Below are 21,775 nucleotides of genomic sequence, written 5' to 3'. Positions count from 1 at the left end.
CTCAGCCTTCCCTCATGCTTCCCCTGGTCTGGTCTGCTTTTATACTTTTATCATATTGAAAACTAAAATCAGAACTTAAAACGTAGAAGGAAAGAGCATCCTGCCAGCCGCTGCTCGCCCTTCTGCCTGCCTTTCCCACGGCCCCAACCTCAGCAGCACTGCTGTAAAGCCTCTTACCTTTAATTCACGTTTTACATTCCTCCGTGTTGCTGGATCCCCATGCATTTGATAAGCAGCATTTCCGAGGAAGGAAGCCGGCTGCAAAGCCTGGTCTTGTTTCTCTTTGAAAACATGGTGATCCCCTCTCACCAGCTCCCGGGCAGCGTGCTACTGTGCGTGCCTGCCTGCCCTGCACTTGTTTTTCCTCTATAAGTTACTCACAAGTTTCTGCTTGGCTTGGCAGGCGGCAGGCCCCTCCCTTTCCCTGTTTACAGCCAGTTTCAAGAAGTGAGAGGCTGTGCTCAGAGGGGAGCGAGCTGTTGGATCCAGCTCGGTTTAGTCTCTGGGTTTCAGATTTGCTACTTAAAATATACGGACTGCTGGAGCATGTACATTTGTTATGGTATTGTCATCTACGCTGAGGTTCTCTGGGGTCGTTGGAGAGGCTGTTCTATTCCCTGCCAGTGCAATCAACAGCTCTCGTTCAAGAGCATGGGTTTTATTTTTAACGTGGGATAGGAATATGTAGTTTTGAGGTTTCATTTTTATAGGCCATACATCCTAAACAATCAGTATTTAAAAATTACTGTACTGTGAAGAGCACAGGTGCTTGTGCTGCTTGCAAAGGTGAACTAGCTTGTAATACAAGCTTGTAATACAAAGTCAGAGGAAAAGTTTCTGAGCATTTACTTTGAACTTGGAGATTGTTTTGGTGTTGTGAAAAGGCATTGTGAGAGCCTCACTTTGTGATGGTATTATGGATTCCATTCTGTTTCCTTTTTTGAAAAGTTGATTGTTCTTGAGAATACTTGCATGTCACTCTCAATTAATGGGTTTGAGTGTGTATATTCTCTACACCTTTAAGATGGATCATTACTTGAGTTTTGGAACTGTAGGCTGATAAATTATCCCATACCGAATTTTGTACTATGGCTGTTCTGTTGTTTAGTTCATCAGTCTAAAGAGTTTCCATATAAATTTATTATCTGATATCGCCAACCAAAACAGAGAGCTCTGCCTCACTTCTTACATTTAGAGATTCTGAGGCTTTATTCCATTGCAAATAAACACCAATGAAAAAGCTTTTAATTAAAAATTAAGCGTTTATGGAATAAATACCAGAGAAACCTTAAAAATGGTTACTCAGTTTGTGTTGAGTTATTCTGACTGCAGTTTGGGTTTTTTTAGGCAAAGTCTGTGCTTCTTGGTTCGTATTTAACAATTCATTATGAATATGGTAAAAGCACTGCAACTCCCAAATGGCAGAAAATTCCTACATTCCTATTTGATACATAGTCCACAGTCAGAACTGCATGTGTGTGCTATAGCTGTGTTACAAACTGTGGTGTCAAGTCTTTGCTGCCTCAAAACTTTAGAAGGGCTTTAATCACTAAGTTCACTGGGGAAACAGCAAAATAAGAAAGGTATTAGGGTAGAAGTAGTTCTAGAGTTCTGATACTTGGCTAAAAGCCAATTTCTTTACACACTATAAAAGTTGAAGGTGGTTTTATTTAGATAAAAATTTGCATGAGGTACTTAAGAAAAAATTCTTACGACACTGCACAAAAAGTTAAGAGCACTTGGTAGCAGAGATTTTTTTAAAGGTGGTGCATAAAATGGACTTTAATGAGAAAAAATGAAGTGCTGTTTAGTTCTAGTATAGAGTCCATAGTTGCAGTCAGTTTTTTCAGACATTTTCATTCATAATGCAGCACTAAGTTGTGGAGCAGGTTGGTGAACAGTTTAAAGCATGACCATTATATGCTCTGCTTATTTTATTTGACTTAAAAAACCCCAAACCCTTTATCCAGCTGTATATTTTGCTCTGCACATTTTTTTGTTTAGACAGTAAATGATTTGTCTACTTGCTCTGTTATCATCTGTATGTGAAATAGCTCTTATCTAGATTATCTAATCTCTGAATATGTGTTTTCACAAGCTGTAATATCATTATAAACCATATATAGCTAAGGAAGCTGTTGCCAACAAGCTAAGTCTCTAAATAGGACTAAGACTCCTGCCTTCAAGTCTTCTGGAGTTCCCACAGGATCTCTTAATTCCTAGAGAGGCTGAACCCCAAGGGTACTGCATAGGGGAAGACTCAGTGCTGCATAGAGCTTTGCTGGAGAGCAGGACCAAGAAAAGTGAAGAGCTTTTCCAGAAGTGTTGTGTATATGCATAAACCATGACTTAAATGGTTAGCTACTCATCAGGATTTGAAAGGTGCTTTTTGAAAGCATCATGCTAAATATTACTTATGGATTAATTCTTAAAACTTTAAACAATAGATGATTGGTTTTTCTGGAAAATAGCATACCTGCAATTAGTTGTCCTCAAGGGGAACACGCTGAACTCTTAAGTGTGAGAGAATCAAGTGTTACACTGCTGTTACCTCTCAGTCTGGGTACCATGACATATTTTTAGGCTTACTAGCTTATATACATACCTTAGGGATTAACAGAAGATTTGTTGGGTGGATATACAGAAAAGTAAAACTAGATGGCCCAGGTTAGATGTGAGGGGAAAAAATGCAGCAGTGCAGGCAGGTAGGTTTCAGAATATACTTTACTTATGCAGTTGCTGAGTTGCTGCTGTTTATAATATAATGATACAGCTCAGATAAAATGCTTTTAACATTAGTGGAGAAGAAAATCCTGCTTGATACTGGGTGCTGGGCTGAAAAACAGGCCCCTTCCAACCCTATCATTTATGTCTTCGTGGTGCAATCATTGACCAGTTTGGCGGGTGGTATGTTTATAATTGATATTGGTTCTGTTTTATTATGTAGTTAATTCAGTGCAATAAAATGTGAAAGAAGCCATGACTAAATAACAAGAATAATTGATATGAAGAAGCATTGAGTGTAACCCTGTCTTGGATTTTTTTAAAAAAGAACAAATAAAAAAAACCCAAGCATAGGTCAGTTGGAAGAGGGGTGTGTTTTTCTTTCTGTGGTAGCCCTGTCTGTCCTTAGTCCTGTGAGAGAGAGCATGGAACAAGGATTTTGCCAACCTGGCAAGTGAACTCATGGGAAGAGCAGGTTCTCAGCCTCTTAGTCCCACTGATTTCACTCTCATCATTAGGCTTACTGATGATTTGTTTTTCTGAACCCGTTCCCTTTGCAGTATGAACTTGCTTTAGTAGCAAAAATAATTATTTTTTTTTTAAAAAAGACCTTTGACTTGCACCACCCAACTATTGGCCACCCCTGCTTAATTTTGTACAATTTGAGTGTTGTGAGCCCATTTCCAGCTTTATAGGTGGAATACTATATGGCCTTTTCTTGGTCCAGTGTTACTCTTTAAGTGTTCCTTCTGACCAGAAATAAATGCTTAGATACATTTTCATGTGTGGTTTTTTTTTTTTAAACCCTTGTTTTTCACATCTGTCTGGCCCATATTTTCCTCTTTTATTTCTCACTGATGACTCCATTACAATTAATGCTGCACTTTCCATCACTGTTTGCTCGTATGACACGTACATGGTACCGTATCAGACTTAGCACAGGGTTTCTAAGTATGATGCTCTTCCCCTTCTGACTTTTCTGTTACTTCCCCATGGGACAACTCGGGCTGTGTTAGGCATCTTGAATAAACAACAAAAACTGAATTCTTAAGAACTATAAGGGTGTGACTTTGTCACACATGGGATGAGTACAGACATACTTGTGCTTCTGGAATTGGTCTTCACATTTTGCTTTGAAGTTGCTCACTCTCTGCTTTTCCAGAAATTCTGAGTATATGTTGTTTCAGAGCACTTCAAAGCTTAGTTTCTTCCTGTGGGCCCTGCTCTCACTTGCTAGGTGACTTTTTTTATTGTTCCACAGATGCTGGCAGCCGCTGTCCCTTGTTTATTCTTTCATTCTCATAAGCACCATCTGTGTGGTAAGTCATCTATGTAGCAGATACCTGGTCATTCAGATCTCACTCATGCCACGATAATCTGCTGACTGCCCCATCCCTCTTGGCAACCTACTAAATAGATGCAATTTTTTTCTGTTTTAACCTTTTGCTTTCATTATTGCTATGTATTATTCCATGTAGTATAAAACTGTTAACAATGTCAGCTGCATGCTTTTTTCTATTTAGATTGTTCATCTCTTTGGGAATCTGAATTTCTGTAAGGCCATATCAGAAGTGTCTACAAATTGATGTCACAGATCAGTAAGTGTCAACAAATGATGTCAGATGCTCCTTTGGTTTGGCAGAAAGAGGAAAATTTGTAACTTTTTCAAGATACACATCTTCTGTATATTAGGTTAGAACTGAAGAATTTTCTTCTGTCTTCAGAGCTCATAGAAGATTGGTCAAAATAACATGTATATCCATTAGAAATGGATAACGGTATTTGCACACACCCACACCCACCACACCCCCCACACCCCCCACACCCACCACACCCCCCTTTTTAAGCAGCTTAAAGCTTATGAGAACAGATAATGTACTCCAAAAAGACAGAGGGGGGGGGGCGGGAAAGATCAGCTACTCTGGAAGCCATAATAAAAACTGCCAAAGGGTGTTTTTAAGAGATCATTAAATCTGGTAGAGAGTGGCAGCATGGTAGTTGTATGGAAGGTTGTAATAACCAAGTATTATGGGGTAGAAGAGGCAAATGAAATTCTTGTAAAATGAGGAGACAAGTTTTGTGAAGAGGAGATAGTCCAGCATCAGTGCCCATAAAGATTTGTGTGGAAGGAGTCCCATGTTCAGACACAGATGCTGTCTGCCAGGCACACCTGCCACTCCAGATAAATCCTCCTTTTTTATAATGTTTATTTCTTTGTAATAGAGCCTCTGTGGGAGTTAGGGTTGCTAATGATGCCCTCCTCATAGCTACATGGGGGGCTCTGCATGGGTTAACTCTAGAAAGTCAGTCATGTTTTGTTAACTTGTCTTAGTGTCCCAGTGTCAGATGAGTGTGACTGGTCTCCTGCTCCACCTCTTCCTGACTTAGCTTTATCACTGAATTCTGAAAAAGCATGTATATGGAAAATTTGACATCTTTTCTTTTTTAACATTTATGTGCAATGAGAAAGATTCACCATAGGGTGAACAGTCCAGCTTTTAATATATCATAGATGTGTGGTGGGTTAAGATTTCACTGCTGCAAAAAGTGAATATCTTGGTTTTGTGCAGTTTTAAAGATAGGGTATTCCATCAGGCAGAATGAATTTACGCAGTGGCTGCCTGTATTGGTCTACAAGCCTGAGCTGCCAGGGTTTCTGAAATGAGATACAATTTTGAGATGTCGAAATATCTGCTAGGTAATACTTTTCTTAAAAAAATGAGTTATATGCAAAACAACCCCCCTGTAATTTATCTAGTATTCATACTTCCAGTAAGTTACGGTGTACTAAACAGGGATAATTAGAATGAATGTAGTATTAGAAAATAGGCTTCATAAGATGCTTCAAGTTCTGGATTTGTAAAGTTGGATACAAGAAGTGGCAGATTTTAAGCATGAGCAGAGTAGACGGAGCCATTCAGAGCATGGAATACGAACAGCCAGTTAGCACTACTGCAGTTCTGGCCCATGTTTTCAGAGTTCTTGGAACCTGATTTTGATGCAGCTGTCCTACTTTAAAACTCTGTGGCAACAGACCTAAATAAAATTCAGTGTCAAGATGATGAAAATTGCTATATACGTTCAGTTCTTAACTGGTTAAGTGAAAAAAATAGTTTAATAAATTTAACCCATGGCAGAATTTTTACTGTGCTTGTAACTGGTGAGCCACAGAAACCAAAAGACTTAATTAAAACGTACAATTTCAGTTTCTTGGAGAGCACACAAACCCGTTAACTGTAGCAAATATTTTCATTCCATTTAAAACTGAATTTAAATTGCAGTTTCTTTTCATATGAAATACTTCAACTGAATGGATCTAACAAGGATTACATGAACCTTTAGAAAGCATTCTTACTACCATGATGTTGATGTTCAGAGTAGCTGGGACTTGGTAGATTTACATAGTAGATGCACTTTGTCCCACTGTTTTTAATGAATGTATTTAGTTAATTTTTTTCTTAAGGAATTGACTAGGTGGGCAATTTCATTTAAGGATCTTTCTTACATGATAGTCATGAATGTTTAACTATAGGGGGTCCCCCGTCCCCCCCCCCCCAGTACATACAGACACTTAGATTGTAGAATAAGTCAGTAAAGATTGATATTTTTTTTGGGGGAAAAAATGTTGGTGAAACTTGTATGTTCATTTTCTTAATGTAAAAATCATCAGATTGTGGAGATGAATTTAAAATTTTCTGCTGAGGCCTTTTTAAAAGTTAAGAAAATATAAAATTACAAAACAGTTCAATGGTGAATTTCCTTGTTTAGATCTCAGCGCAGACAGATCATTTGCACCTCTTACAAGACAGCAAGTGGCTAGATCTGCGCAGTTCTAGCATTTTGGAGTTGCTCAGGTTCCAGGTAAGGAATGTATATGAACTGAACATTGTGCTTCTAGTCCACATAAATCAGTGTCACTTAGTAAAGAAGACAGATTCTTGCCAATCAAAATTAATGCAAATTATTGCTATTCCAGATATTGCAGACTGAAATTAGCCCAGTGCGGAGCATCAAAGGTGCACCAACTCCACTGGAATTACTCTGAAAATGAGTTGGCCTGGTGAGTTGGCAGGCTGGAAACAGCAGCTCTTATCTTAACCCACTGTTTGTTATATTCGCCCGTGCTTGGGACTTGTGACCAGGAACACTGCTGAAATTTGGCAATATGAAAACATTCCCTACAGATATTTTGCTGCCAGTTGCAAGGACTGACAGGAGGCACAGATGGTAGTTTTCCTGGAAACTATAATATAATGCAATTTCCTATTAGAAACATTGGTGAAAGCTGACGCAGTGACTTATCAAGACTCACTTTGTGTAGGAAACTCTTGTGAAACAGACTCAGACTGCAGGGACCAGTTTTCCAGTAAACGCAAAAATATTGACATAGTTCTTTCTCAGATAACATTTCTAAGAATGAGTATAACCCCACAGAGTTTGAAGGGGATAATCAGGCCTTGGCAGAATTGCACTAAGGCTGAAATGACTTCAAAATTTGTCACATCTGTTGGAGATAAACAGTTATCTTGCTGATAATTGTCAGCAAGTCTGAGATATCTTGTTCTTGACACTCCTGTGGCTTCTAATTTCTGTCTTGGTGAAGGAAATAGTATTTTCTGCCTGTCTCTTGGATGAACTTGCATATTTACTGATTGCATCTTACTCCATTTATAATGTCTGAATTAAATATTTTAATCTTACATTCTGGGAGGGCTAGTATAATATCAGTGCTGATCTAAGGGTGGTTATTATTAGACTGTAAGATTTGGAGTAGGCATTTTCATTTACCAGGGGCTTGAAATAAAGAGTCACCTTGCTGATGTGAATGGGTTCTGATTTGTCCATCTGCTGCTTGTCATGTGCCACTCTCGACTCCACTTTATCAGTGACAGAGTTTTTTTACCCCTTATTTATCACAATTTTCTGCCAATAATCTTGATTTCTTACAAGGCTGCCCATTGCACCTGCATGTATGGAATGACTCTTTCATCAAACTTGAAAAAGCCAGTAATAACCTTTAGCACTTTCTGTTCTACAATGCTAGCAAAGGGTTTGACAGGTTTAAGTATTTCATGATTTGATTTGAGTCCTTGGCCATACTTTCACAGGTGTGTGGGTGGGGATGCTTCCTTAGATACTATTTAACCTGTGAGTTTTTTCCAGCCCTGTGTGAGCCTGGGCAAATATTTCCAAGGGCAAAAAACCAAAAGTGATTTTGAGGGAAGAAATGTGCAAAGTAGCTTGAGACCTCTGTTAACCAGGACACTCTAAACTTAAGTCTCCCATTACAAAAACCTCTGTGAAGTCACACCTTGAGTATGCCACCTGTAGCCACCTGTTACCCACATTCTGTCCAACCCACAGTATCTTGGGAAGCTATGGTTAGGATTTGCACAAATTCCTGGGAATACAGCCAAATAAATGATGTTGAAATAATAAATACTAGTGCTCACTAATTGCAGTGTATCTATTCACATGACATTCAGCAATTACTGTTTTGGTTTTGTTTTTTTTTAATTTGAACAGATTTTTTTAAGGATTTCTTGGTGTCCTTGATAGGTACATGCATTTAAAAAATACCTTGCAATCCTGATTTCGGCTGGGATAGAGTTAATTTTCTTCTTAGTAGCTGGTACAGTGCTGTGTTTTGATTTTAGTGTAAAAACAATGTTGATGGCACACTGATGTTTTTGGTTGTTGCTTGGTGGTGTTTGCACTAGGTCAAGGACTTCTCAGTTTCTAGGGCCTTGCCAGCAAGAGGGCTGGGAGGGGACACAGCTGGGTCAGCTGACCTGAACTGGCCAAAAAGGTATTCCATACCATATGATCTCATGCTTAGTATATAAACTGGGGTGTGTGTGGTGTGTGTGTTGGCTGGGGCCTGCTGAGCATTGCTTGGGACTGGCTGGGCATCAGCCAGTGGGTGGCGAGCAGTTGTATTGTGCATCACGTGTTTCCTGTTCCCCCTTCCTTTTGGATTTCATTCCTCACCCCTTCTCCCTCCCTTTCATTATAACTTATTGTTATTATTATTGTTGTTTGGGATTAATTTTATTTCAATTATTGTTCTTATCTCAACCCTTGAGTTCCTTTCTGATGCTCCTCTGGCTAAGGGGGAGTGAGCAAGCAGCTGCATGGTACTGAATTATTGGCTGGGGTTAAACCATGAGACTTGCACACCACAGGAAGAAAGCACGACTTCCATAGCAGATTTTATTACTGCAGGAGCTGTATAGAGCCTTGATGTTTAAAACTGTATTGGGTTTGCATGGCAAGATCTTGGTAGCAGGTGCTATGGGGTGCCTTCTGTGAGAAGCTGCTAGAACTTTCCCCTGTGTCCAACAGAGCCAATGCCAGCCGGCTCAGGGACTGACCTGCCGCTGGCCAAGGCTGAGCTCATCAGTGACAGTGGTGGTGCCTCTGGGATAATGCATTTAAGAAGGGGAAAACCACACAAAACTGTTCAATTGCAGCCAGAGAGGGGAGTTGAGAGTATGTGAGAGCAGCGGCCCTGCAGCCCCCAGGGCAGCGCAGGAGGAGGCAGGGGGGCTCCAGGCGCCGGAGCAGGAGGTGCGGTGCCCGAAGGAGGCTGTGACCCCTTGGGAAGCCCACGCTGGAGCAGCTCCCGGCAGGACCCGTGGGCTCATGGAGAGAGGGGCCCAGGATGGAGCAGGTTTGCTGGCCGGGCTTGTGACCCCGCGGGGGCCCAGGCTGGAGCAGCCTGTTCCTGAAGGGCTGCACCCCACGGATGGGACCCAGGCTGGGGCAGGGGAAGGGTGTGAGGACCCTCCCCCTGAGGAGGAAGGAGCAGCAGAGACAAGGAGTGATGAGCTGACTGCAACCCCCATTCCCCGTTCCCCTGTACCACTGGCAGGGAGCAGGGAGAGAAAACAGGGTGAAGCTGAGCCTGGGAAGAAGGGAGGGATGGGAGGAAGGTGCTTTAATATTTGTTTGTATTTCTCTTTACCCTACTCTGATTTGATTGGCAATAAATTAAACTAATTTCCCTGAGTCGCTGTCTGTTTTGCCCATGACAGTAACTGGTCAGTGATCTTGCCCTGTCCTTACCTCAACCCATGAGCCTTTTGTTGTATTTTCTCTCAGCTGTTAAGCTGAGGAGGGGAGTGACAGAGTGGCTTTGGTGGGCACCTGGAGTCCAGCCAGGGTCAACCCACCACAAAAATAAATTTTTAATCTGCTTCCCCCTGTGCTAATGGGTGGAAACCTGAGGAGTAATAAGTTTGTCACAGAGCTGGTTTCTTAGCAATTATTGATAAATGGTTGTTTTTACATAGCCAAGACAGAGAGAGGGTGCATACCAACAGTAAACCACAGTTTGTAGGGAGTGTGCTGGAGCCTTCTAGCTTATCTTGACTTAAATAAGCCTTCCATGTTTTTGCTGTTGTGGAAAATATGCAGAATATTCTGATGAACTCTTATCTGATGTTCAGATCCTGCATGCAGAAGTTCAAATGAATCATTCTGATGTGCAGATCATAAACCTAGATGTTCACAGGAATCACATTGTCCTGATACTTGATTAACATTTTTTCATCGTTTTAGAATCAGTCCAACTTCTGTTGAAATCCATGAGATACTGCTTTAACTTAAATTATGGGCCCCATCAAATACATGAAGGATGTGATGCTGGCATGAGAAATAGGGTGCTTCCTTTTTATGCTGCTGTAGCATTTATATAAGAAGGATATAAAGTTCAGCTGACGGAGCCCTAAGGGAAAGTAGGTCTTCTGCTAAGTACGGTAGAAAACAGATTTGCAAATATCATGGTGATTAACATAGTTAAAAAATGCTTATGGAGGCTAAAAAGGACAGCAGTCATTCTGCTTATTCAAAGCTTCTGCTGAAAGCAGTTAGGAAATTTTTGGTGCTTTGAAGTTTGCCTTTGGCTTACCTTCTTTTATAATACAAATGAAAATGCAGCTTGATTGTGATTAATTAGTTAATTAGTTACTGCTGTGTCTTTTAGCTGCTTTGCAGTAATATTTCACAGTATGGTTTGCTGTGTGTTTTATTATTATGCCATGACTAGAAGATTCATAAGTATCTCACTTTCATTGAGAACTGTTGCTTTATTAAAGACTAATTAGATTAACTTTTGATCAATTCCTCTGCTCTACTTCTGCTATATTGTTATACTTCTAGATTTAATATACAGAAAAATTGAGATCTTATCTATTCAGAGTGATTAATAAATAACTTAAAAGCACATCTTCAGTACATAAAGAAACAGTAAATGAGAAATCCAGCCTAATGTGCAAGAGTATGAAAATCAGTATGCATAAGAAAAAGCCTACTTGTAACTTTCTTTTGGACAACCAGAGAAAAGTAGGAGCATGACAAATTTAAACAATGATGCTTTTCATAAAGAAATGTTATCTAAAACCTGAGCATTGGTTTCTAAAAATAGTACTATTCATTTTTACTGATTAAAGGTTTATATGCGTTAAGGTAAATTGTTTCTAGGCTCTTGAAAACCAAAAGCAATCTAAAAGGTGAACTTAAAATCTCACCTGGTAGGCACTGCCTTGTTGTTCCTTGATGACTGGCAGAAACATTTTTGCCCATCAAGTCAGACCCTTTTCAAAGTGAGCTCAGCAGAAACTCCAATATCTCATTTCTCTAGTAGGAATAAACAATGGGAGAGCTTAGAAAAAGACCGCTGACGCCGCTGCACTGCCCTCAGTAGTGGCACCGAACACTGTGTATACATGTGACTTCCCCTGCACATACATACACATAATCCTTTAAGCTTTAGCTGCACGCTCTTATTGGCGCAGAGGGCTGTTGCAAAAACCGGGGGCCTGATCCTGCCATAAGGACTATTCTGCATACTGTGTGTGTATTTGTGAAAGGGGGTTTTTAGGGGTCGTTTTTTTTTTTTTTTCTTTCCCCAACCCCCCCCCCACCCTCCCGAAAGGACAAACCATAAAAGGACGATGCTACATTAATGGTTGGACTTGATGATCTTAAAGGTCTTTTCCAACCTAAATGATTCCATGAGATTACTGTGGTTTGAGAGCAGTTCAACGTTTGGTGTAGTTGTGTAATGGGAGACAAATAGTGGCTGCATCAAACCAGGAGAGCTTTTTTGGTATGAGAAAAGATTTTTTTTTTTTTTTTTTTTTTTTTTTACCACAGCAGTAGTTATTCTGCAAAGCTGTGCATGTTAACAGAGTAATAAACCCAGAGCAAAATAAGCCAAACTGGCAAAAATATTGTTAGTAGAATTGGATTTTCTTTAGAGCTACTCATCACAGCTGTGTTTGTTGGTAGTCGTATCCTTTCCTGCCTTTAAAAAACAATGCTATTTAGCAAAAGCCTGTAACATCCATTTGGCCTCTGGAGAGTTTAAGCAGTAACCAACATTAGATCTGAAAAAGAGCCAATGTATGTTTTAAAAAATACTTTACTGTAAACCTCAGAATTACTTTAAGCATTCAGAAAGACCATTTTAATTAAAAAGAAAAAAGATATAAGGAAAATGCTACTGCTCTATCATCTTACTTTAATGAGATGGTAGGTAAATGTAAATTCTTTCCATTTGAATAAAAAGCATGTAATATCATGATTCTGTCTTAGTGTGAATACAAATAGTGCTTAAATAATTTGCCTTTTTAAATTGTAATGAAGAATTAATTTATGTGTCTTCCTTCCTCCCCAAAGCAGTAAAGTGTAAAATCTGCTTTTACTTATCAGCGAAAAAGCAGTTGACCCCTGAAGTAAATGAAGAATTTGTCATTCATGTTAAGCATGTATGTAGCATGTGTATTTTCTTTAGTGTGTGTGTTACACATGTTTTCTTATTTTAGACCATTAGTTGCTTATTTTTATTCTTACAGTATCTTATAAGCTAAAACTTCCCAATAGGGCTCTAAGGTTAACACCTGAGAACTTTTTTGATTGTCAGTATTTATGATCAAGTATTTGCCTAATTCAGTTATTTTTTTGTTCCTTTTGGCTAAGCTTTTATTGTTTATATCAAAGTAAAACACCCCCCAGTTCTCTGTTTACAATCTTTATGACATAGCAGCTCTGTTTGTAGGTCCCACGTTAATATTTTCCATTAAATGCTGTATTGTTGGAGATTGGTCAAATTGTTAAATAAACAAGCACTTCTTTAATGTCAGTTGTAATATTCCTATGAGGAGACAATGTGGGGCAGCCCAGGATTATGCCTTGCCTTTTTTTTTATGGCTTGTAATATTTCACGCTTATCATTCATTTGGTTAAGCCATTATATATGGTTTGTATTTTGAAACACAGAGCAAAAACTCCAAACTCTGTGTTGATTTACAGTTGATTAAATACCAGTGACAGTTGGGCATAGAGTTTAAGGTGAAATGTGCTTTCCTTTTGAAATTCAGACCTCATAAACTTTATCGTATAGGCTTTTTGCAGGAGAAAAATGCAGAGATTGGGAGATGGAATAGTACTCCTTCAGTCTCTGGGGAGAGCAGAAGGTAATAATGTGGCTCCTTCAAGTCTGCTGCTGTATTGGTTTTATAGAAGTGAGTGTTTTCTCTTACAGGCCCTGCCAGTCCATCACTTATTTCAGTTTGCAGTGCCCATGTTTTTACATTGTCCCGGTTGGATTTTCCTAGCATACTTTCCCCAAGGCTTGTTTGAATGTAAAGATACATAATCCCCTATGCGATTATGATCTGTAACTATCACTTGCCACTGACTGTCTGGAGTAACTTTGGGGTAGTTGTGGGGCAGAGGAGACTGTTGTGCTTTGGCTGAAAAGGTCCACATTTTAACAATATCTGTACTTGTCGAGCTTGGCCAGGTATTTCTTGTGTTGGACCCATGGGGCTTTGTGCTGAGGCTTGGTCCTGGTCAGACAGCTGCAAGGGGACTGAGGGAAATGGTGAACAAGGATAGTCGATGTTTACTTCAGTGACTTATTTAACTCTGCCTCATTGCAAAATAAGTAAGTGCCAGCCTCACTGAAGGTGGAGCCTCTTCTGTGACCTGACAGGAAAATTAGCCCATTTTCAAAACGCCTTTAAACATAAGCCATGTGTTTTTTCTGTGCACATGGTAAAAATTCGGCTGGATAGGAGTCCAGTATGAGTGTGAAATGCACACATAACCTAAAGTACTACTTCTTTACCGCCACTAAGCAGCAGGGATCACAGAAACCTTGGGGGTATCCTCACATGCTTAATTTTCACATGCAGTATACTATTGCTATTGGCTTGATTGTTTAATTATGGCAGTTCCCTGTCCATCCTCTCCCAAATACATTTCTTGTTGCTGATGGGTCTGTGAAGTTAATGCACAGTCCTAAAGTTCCTAATTCCAAGTAACTCTGTTAATATGAAAGTTGTATTTTAGCAGTGCAGGTTTTTGTTTACAGAATAATTTGTAGTGGTTCAGATGATGTAGTCACATGCTTGATGTACTCATGTTTCTGACACTGCTACATCTGATATGAATTGATAGACAATTCTGGTAGTATTTTTTACTTACAGAAGCTAAATAAGACAAAACCTAAGAAGTTCTGTTCAGTTTTGTATGGCAATATAATGACTTTCAAAAGTTCATCTTTTATGAGTGCTCTATGCAGTAACAGAGTTAGTGATTCAGATGGATTAAACAAATCACAAGGTTAAAAGTGAAAGTAGTTACTTATGACTGTGGTTGCCAGAATATTATTTTTATGAGATGAAGTGGTTTTGTTGAAGGATCTCTATGGCATTTGGGAATTAGTGGGTGTACATTTTGGCCCTTCATACCCATGTGTAAATTGTCTAAAGAATAGTATTCATAGAAAAGGATTATCAGAAATATTCCTCAGTATACTTTTATCTTAAACTGAAATGATGGTACCTTCAGAGGAGCAGAGTTAGTGGTACACGATAAAGGGACTATGGTGTGGGCAAAGATGTCCTTGTTCATTGCACAGAATGTGGTCAGTCCCCACTGACATTTCTTCTTATTTTTTGCAGTACTGTTGTGTTAAGCATGAAGTAAGATGTAATATTAATGGGATTCATTCAGGACTGCTTATTTGTGTTTTATCCTTGTGTATCTTAGTATTCAGCAAGTTCGTATTTGGTCATAACATGTCTGAAAATGCTTTGGTAATTACCTAAAAAACATTGAAATTGAATGTGCAAATCAGCTGAAGCAAGCAAGACTTATTTGCAAATTTTAGATGAGTGCTTTAGAACTCTCTTTTATATGAGCACAACTTTAGTCCCTTTCATTTTTTAATCTGCTACAATATTTCAGGTTGTAAGGACTTGGACAGAAAACTTTAAAAAGGCGACCACAATTGTACCAGTGCTGCAAGCCCATTAATCATACATTCATTCTTGAGAACCAGTGTCTCTGGTTTGAGAAATTCCACCAGCTTTCCCTAAGGGCCATTCACAAATGAGCTCTGGTGAAACTTGCTGCGGTAGCTGGATGCACCGTGGCCATGATGGAATGGCACAGCCGTACTTCTGGTGAGGGATACGGGCCTCTGCAGAGGGATGCATGCATCTGCACTTTTGCAGCTTGATTTCCAAAATGGACCACAAAGTTGCACCCTTTTAAGAGCCGACACAGTGAACTCGAGCTGCTGAGACAGGTGCATGAATGTTACTTTCTTTGTGCCAGCTCCATTGTTACAGGAGTGGGAACCTGCAGCAGAAGGGCAGCAACAAACAGGCTGGGAGTGGAGTGATAGCATCTGGATCTGTTGCAGCTCCTTCCTTTGCTGATGTGACTCAGGATCCTCGTGGTTTTAGTGAAAATTCCTCAGACCTGCTAACCCAGCTAATTCAGGGGAGCCTTCCTGAAGTATTCAAAGCTTGTGATTAACTTCAGTAGTATGTCTATTATTTATTTATTTTGAGAAGACTGTGATTCTGTTTCAAAAATATGGTTCTATGCTAAAAACATAGGGCAAAACCTGATAGCTGCATACAAACGGGAGTGATAATAATGGGCAAAGCAGGAGTATTCTAATGGGTAGGCTTTTTAACTTGGGCCTCTTTATATTTGACCTCTAATTTGGATGGCCAGACTGCTGAAATTCACTGTTAGGTCATGGCTCATGTGGATGTATTAGAGATGTATTCTGGTGTGTCTGTGTGCATCTTTTGTCTCTGCATACTTTGGATGATTTTATTAGCTATTGTTTGAAAATGTCATTGGACATTAGATCAGTTTATTTAGCTATTGTGGGCTAATCCAAACATACAGAATATAATACCCTACTCCTGACCTTTTCCTGTTACCAGGCTTTCAGCAGCTCTTTCCTTTGCAGACCTCAGGTGGTGGGAAGGGAGGAGGAAGGGCTTTAACCCTCTGGGTGTATTTTGTGAAGACCACAGTACAGGCTGAAGGCACTACTGCTTACTTCGCAGCACAGGAGAAACAGGAGAGATGTATAAGAAGGGAAAAAGTCCAGGGCCCTACCGCAGTCTTTAAGTTCTTGGGTTTAGCCTCCCAACCCTTTAAAAAAGACATAAAGCAGCAAGATTGTATGCTCAAGACTGGCTAGCTAGCAGGATTTCATAACCTGACACCATGAAGCACTCCTAGCTTCTGAAATCTGCTTGATTGAATATTACTTCTTAAAGCCCTCCAGATTTTGGTGAAAATTCTTGCACAAAAATCTTTTAAGATGAGGTTGCATGGTTGAAGAACTATGACTTTTAAAGGATATGGAGAATGGAAATGAGTTAAAACATCATTACATCATTTCCCCTAGCTGTCCATTTTACTATTGCTACTTTTGATCTATTGAAAATACAACTTATTAGTAAATCTCTACCCCAGCAGGTATTTTGATAGCATAAATCCATTGTACTTGTTAATATAAAATTTTGAAGGGAAGAAAAAAACCCAGAGGAAGAATGCAACAACAATACTGACCTCAATGAATAAAAATTGGACTGTTTGTACTATGAGAAAATGAGATAATTATGGCTATAAAATCCTGTGCTCAAAGAATGAAAATAAACAACATACATGCTATGTGGAAATAGAGGAGAAAGCCATTACATTAGGAGAGATTTACTGAAATATTTTCTTCACAATCATTCTTAATAATGTGGGGATTTTTTTTTTAGTTAGGGACTAAAACTGTCCTGCAGAGTATTCCTGGAGTTTGGCAGCAGTGCAAGAGGATGGTTTACAAACATTCCACACCAGGAAAATATTTGGAAACTGGTAATGTGGCACTTGGCCACTGCTATTATAAGCAGCATTAGATGCACTTTTTGTTGCATTACAGCCATCTGGCAGGTAAGTGGTCCATTTGTCTGTTAACAAACAAAGATTTCCTAGCCATTCTACTTTGGAATCATTCCATATAAAATTTAATTGTAGGCTTACTCTTCTTTTTGGGGAAAAAAGTGATTTAAAAATCGCATGTCAGAACAAAGGGTTAAACAGTCAGTTGAATACAGCACAGTAACACTGCAAAGTAGTTAGAGCCATTGTGGAGTTTGACTCTGTTTCTAGAGTTTTGGAATGTATTTTTCCTTTAAGCGATAGCTAAATAGTTCTCTTGGATTGTTTGTGTGTTACAGGAACCATATCAGATCACTATATAAAGTTCAGGGTTTTCTCCAGGTGCCTGAAATCCTACTACAAAGAAGACTTGTGTCTTAGAGTCTGACACCAAGTAGAAATAGAAGGCTGAAATAATAACACCACTAACTTGCTTTAATTAATTGTATGTTTCTGTACATAAGCTTGAAGGGTGGAAGGCATTGCTTTAAAGGCTACCTACAAAACTGGTGAATGAGCAGCCACTTAGGGTGCCACTTCAAAGAGAAACACCCAAGAGAGCAACAGAAGGGAAGCTGATTTTGAATTCTCTCAGTTCTTCCTGGGAGCCCAGAGCTTGCAAAGGAAAACAACTTAGAAATGGTTATTTTCTTTTGTGTTAGTTACATAACCAGTTCCTAGCAAATAAAACTGGAGGTGGAGCAGCCATACAAAGATCCACTTAATAACCTGTGCCTACCATAGCAGGTGAAAGAATCTTACTTGACTTTAATAGTTTTCCTTCCTGGCTAAGGGAGATTCCTTGTACTGTCTCCAGATAAAAAACTGATAAAATTTAGGAGCCAGTATGTATGCACTGGTGCATGTTTTGAGATTCAAGCCTTCGCGGTTATTCCAGATTTAGACCTTGTTGCTGAAGCAGTCAAACAGATCTTGGTTTCTACCATTTTTTATTTTTCACATCTCTCTGTATGCAATATTGCTGTAGTTAATGCTGAAGTAGAAACCTGACTTTTACAAGAGTGCTGACCTTTAGTCTTTCCTTTAAAATCAGTTGAAGCTCTAAGAATTGTGCTTTTATGCTAGTCATCCTATGCTGTTTTTAAACTTTGCTTTTGCAGCCATGCTGTGTAGGTTCCATTAACCAGCCTCTGAGATGCAGGCTGGTACTTGGTTCCTGTAGATGATAGCTCCAACTGGTCAGCATCCTTTGTTTCGGCAACTGTGCTCTTTGCCTCCCTGTCTGTGTTAGCCATCCTCCCAGCTACCTGCTACATGCCTTGCATTGACCTAGTCAGCTGGCGGATTGCTGTCTCATCTCCCTCGTTATTTTCTTCCCACAGCTCTATTAATAGCCTTGTCTTGGCTTTGGGACTTCAGTTTGTGATTTACTAATTAGAAAATTCTGGGATTACATCTGTGCTTTTTCATTGTCTTCAGGTGTCAGCTGTTACACCACTGCAGAGATGTTAAAAGTATAGTGCCATCATTTACAGCATAATTAGGAGACCAGTTTGCGGGTGGCTGTTACTGATGATATAATAAGTAAAAAGGATCGAAAGAATTAATGCATTTGACAGTTCTAACCATTTTTTACACTTGCTTTATATGAAATTAGACCTGGAAAGGAGGGGCTTGTAATGAGTATGAAATTATAAAATATCATCTGTGCCCAACTTCTACAAACTTCATTATCATTACCTCTGTAAGAATTAAAGTCAGTTCATGTAGTCCAGAGCAGCAAATATTGTCAGACAACGTGTAATGGAAATTTATAAGAGCCAATATTTAACATCTTGAAATGAGAAGCATCCAGGATAATTTTGGAAATCACTTCACTTGAATTCAGTATATATTACAAGAAAATATGAAGGTAAATATTAAAGTATTTTCATCAGATGGTTTTAAATTAATCTTTGGATTTCCCTTAAAAAGAAAATAAAGAACCTTTGAGTAATGGAGAAACAGGGTACTCTTCATATTTCTGTCACTGTGAAGTATGACACCGAGAAAAAGATTACTTAGAAATAATTCCATTTCCGTGTTTAAAGCTCTGGTTATTTGAGGCCAGAATGCTTTTGAATTATCTGCTTCAAGCCTTGATACTGCAAATTAACTTTGGATAGTTAGGTGCATATGTAGAGGCAAAACAAAACCCCACTGAAATTAATAGGTCCTGTGTGGCCTGGGGTTCTGCCTGGTAGAGCTGTTTGCAGTGTGTTTGTTTATTTTTGAAGTGTTTTAAAATGCTTTTTCCAACTCAATGTATGATGATCCATATGACAGATGAGTAGTACCAAACTTCAGACCATCCAACAAAGTAGCTTTCCTTTGCTTTGTTTAGGAAGATCTCTTTGATTCTGCTTGTATTTAAAGTGCGCTGCTGGGTAATCGTGGAATGTCTATCCGTTTAAACCAAATTCAAAGAGTATTGTGAACTGACACCTGCTTAAGTCTTTAATTAAAAGTGGCTTAATCTCTAACAATCTCTACATACCTAAGCAGAAAGTATATGTGTTTAATGTGTACTTTGAGCTGCCATTCATTTAGAAATGAAAGATTTGTAAATGAAACACAATGCTAGACATGATGCTGTTTGACTGGAATCCCTTCTTGTTGGCATAGCCTAGTTTTCCTGATGCTGTCAGCCCCTGGGAATACACCCTTAAGATTTCTATTGAGGGAAAATAAAAAGGGAGGGCTATCTTAAAAAAATGTGTGTATCAACTATATATAAAACACTTAAAATAGGCAAATACATACAGTGGAGAACTGCTCCCCCTTAGAAAGGTTGGCAGAGGGAATACTGTTTGTATTTCCCAATGTATATACCCTACAGAAAGAGATGTATTTTCTGTATTTTTCCTAGCTGTGTGAATTTTGCTGGAATATGTCTTAAAGTTAAACCCTGATCATTAATGTTGATTAATGTTCATACTCTTTTTCTCAAATGTTTCAGCTTTTCTCCTCCAAAGGACCTCCCCTGTGTTCTTGAACCTAATGTATAGACAGTCTTTGTTTTTGGTGGTTGTGGTTTTTTTTGGTTTTTTTGGGTTTTTTGGCACCTGGGGATGGTAAATGGCAGTAAGTGATAATAAGCATCAATTTTAACTACTGAAGAGAAAAATAAGAAAAAGCAGTAGGCTTTTCAGCAGTTGCAGACCCGTAGTTGCAGTTATCCCTACTCACTGGTGGCATCTATAATGATTTCCAGCATAATAGTATGTCTGATCTCACCTCTGCTATTCTCACAATCAAGTTTAACATGTTGTTTGACAACCTTAACATGTCTCCTAAATACAAAATATTAGTAATGGTTCTTTTTGCAAAATTAACATGTTCTGGTCTAGCAGGAAGGGAGACTGAACAAAAGGGAAAGCTGAACCAAGCCTTTAATTTGTGAGAGGAAGGAAGCTGGTATGAATGAAGGTTTATAATTGTACTGAAATCAATATGAAGGAGACGTATATCTTAGCAAGCAGCAAGAGACTGGAGGCAAGATGGAGACATAAAGCCTCATGGTGATAAATGGAGTAGGTTCTGAAGGAGACATGGGTAACGAAAGGAGCCCCTGGTATGACTGTGGATGGGAAGTGGCATGTGTGCAATGCCAATGGGCTGGAACAGGGGGCTGTGAGGGAATCTTGTGTAGTGAACTTGGCTTGCACAAACTAAGAAGCACGTAACCCTTTTGACATGCTCATCTTGTCTATCTTGAATTATTGTAATGTCTGTATTATGTATGTGTTGAGTTAAATTACTAGCAATGATGTGTGGAAATGCATCTGGAAAGATGAACATTCCTTGAAAACATTCCAGAGCTGATGTTCGAGAGTACAGTGTTAAAGGCATTTGCTTTTGGCTTCCTGGAGAGCTCACCAAACTAGTTTTGGGTAAGACAAGATGGTACAAAGAACCTTGGCTTGATTTTACACGTGGGTAGTTGTGCTTTTAGGATGGAGACTTAAATTCTGAAATGTTAAGTGTTTGGGGTTTTTTTAGAAACTTTATTTTTCCCTTATACTATGATTTGTTTATATTGCTAGTTTTAAAATATTTGGGATATTGTTTGGGTCACTGTTAACACCTGTTTATAAGTGCATTTGTATTTGCTGGGGCCAGTTTATACTGGGATGCAAAGAATCCAATGTGACGATCAAAGCATCATAGTACTTCACCCTAACAAAGATTAGACCTGGCATCTCTACGAGCTGCAATCAGGGAAAGACAGCTTAGGTAATCTTTTAAAAAAAGTCTTTTAGCTGTGACACAGGTACTTCACTATGAAGGTTATTGATGGCTGCTGTTACTGTGTGTCCAAAACTCATTAAGGCAAACCTTTATTTGCCTCTTTTCTCCTGTCTGTACTTTGTTTCAAAAAGCTATAGCCACCAGTGGAAGATTTCAATTAAGATTTCAATTAAGAAATTGGGAGTCTGAGGTTAAATGCTATCCACAGCTGTTTTTCTGTGATAATTTTAAAAAAATTATTGCACCACAGTATTAGCAAACCAATGTGCCTGTGATTATAATAGGTAGCAAGAAAAAATAAAAAGTCAGTCTGAACAAATTCTGGATGAGTTTTGTTTCTGGTATTTAAAATTTTAACTGTTTTTTACTGGACCAAATTCATCATAAAATAATTCAGGTTGGAAGGGACCTTAGGAGGTCATCTTTCCAAATTCCTGCCCAAAGGCAGGGTCAGCTGTGAGATCAGACTAGGTCCTGAAAATCTCTGAGGATGGAGACTGTGTAACCTCTGGACAATCTGTTCCAATGCTTGATTGTCCTAATG

At 39.1% G+C, this 21,775-nt stretch overlaps 1 protein-coding gene across 4 annotated transcripts in view; it reads right to left on the bottom strand.

Moving 5' to 3' along the window:
- Positions 1-21,775, bottom strand: part of GPR146 (G protein-coupled receptor 146) — a 57,106-nt gene that overhangs the window by 7,324 nt on the left and 28,007 nt on the right. The window contains exons 3-4 of one of the 4 annotated variants that reach the window (XM_040589945.1): positions 11,256-11,364; positions 178-1,558 (exon numbers count right to left, since the gene is read on the bottom strand). The exons of 1 other annotated variant lie outside the window; for it this stretch is intronic. Coding sequence is in view for 2 of the 3 variants with exons in the window: in XM_040589944.1 (XP_040445878.1) it covers positions 11,256-11,310 (55 nt within the window). In the remaining variant the exon portion in view is untranslated. Of the gene's footprint in view, positions 1-177; positions 1,559-11,255; positions 11,541-21,775 lie in introns of those variants that run through there. 2 more of the 4 variants (XM_040589944.1, XM_040589943.1) reach the window with 2 other exon arrangements.

Source organism: Falco naumanni, chromosome 4 (genome assembly GCF_017639655.2).
Source record: "Falco naumanni isolate bFalNau1 chromosome 4, bFalNau1.pat, whole genome shotgun sequence".
NCBI lineage: Eukaryota > Metazoa > Chordata > Aves > Falconiformes > Falconidae > Falco > Falco naumanni.
This window is presented reverse-complemented; position numbering and strand designations above follow the sequence as displayed.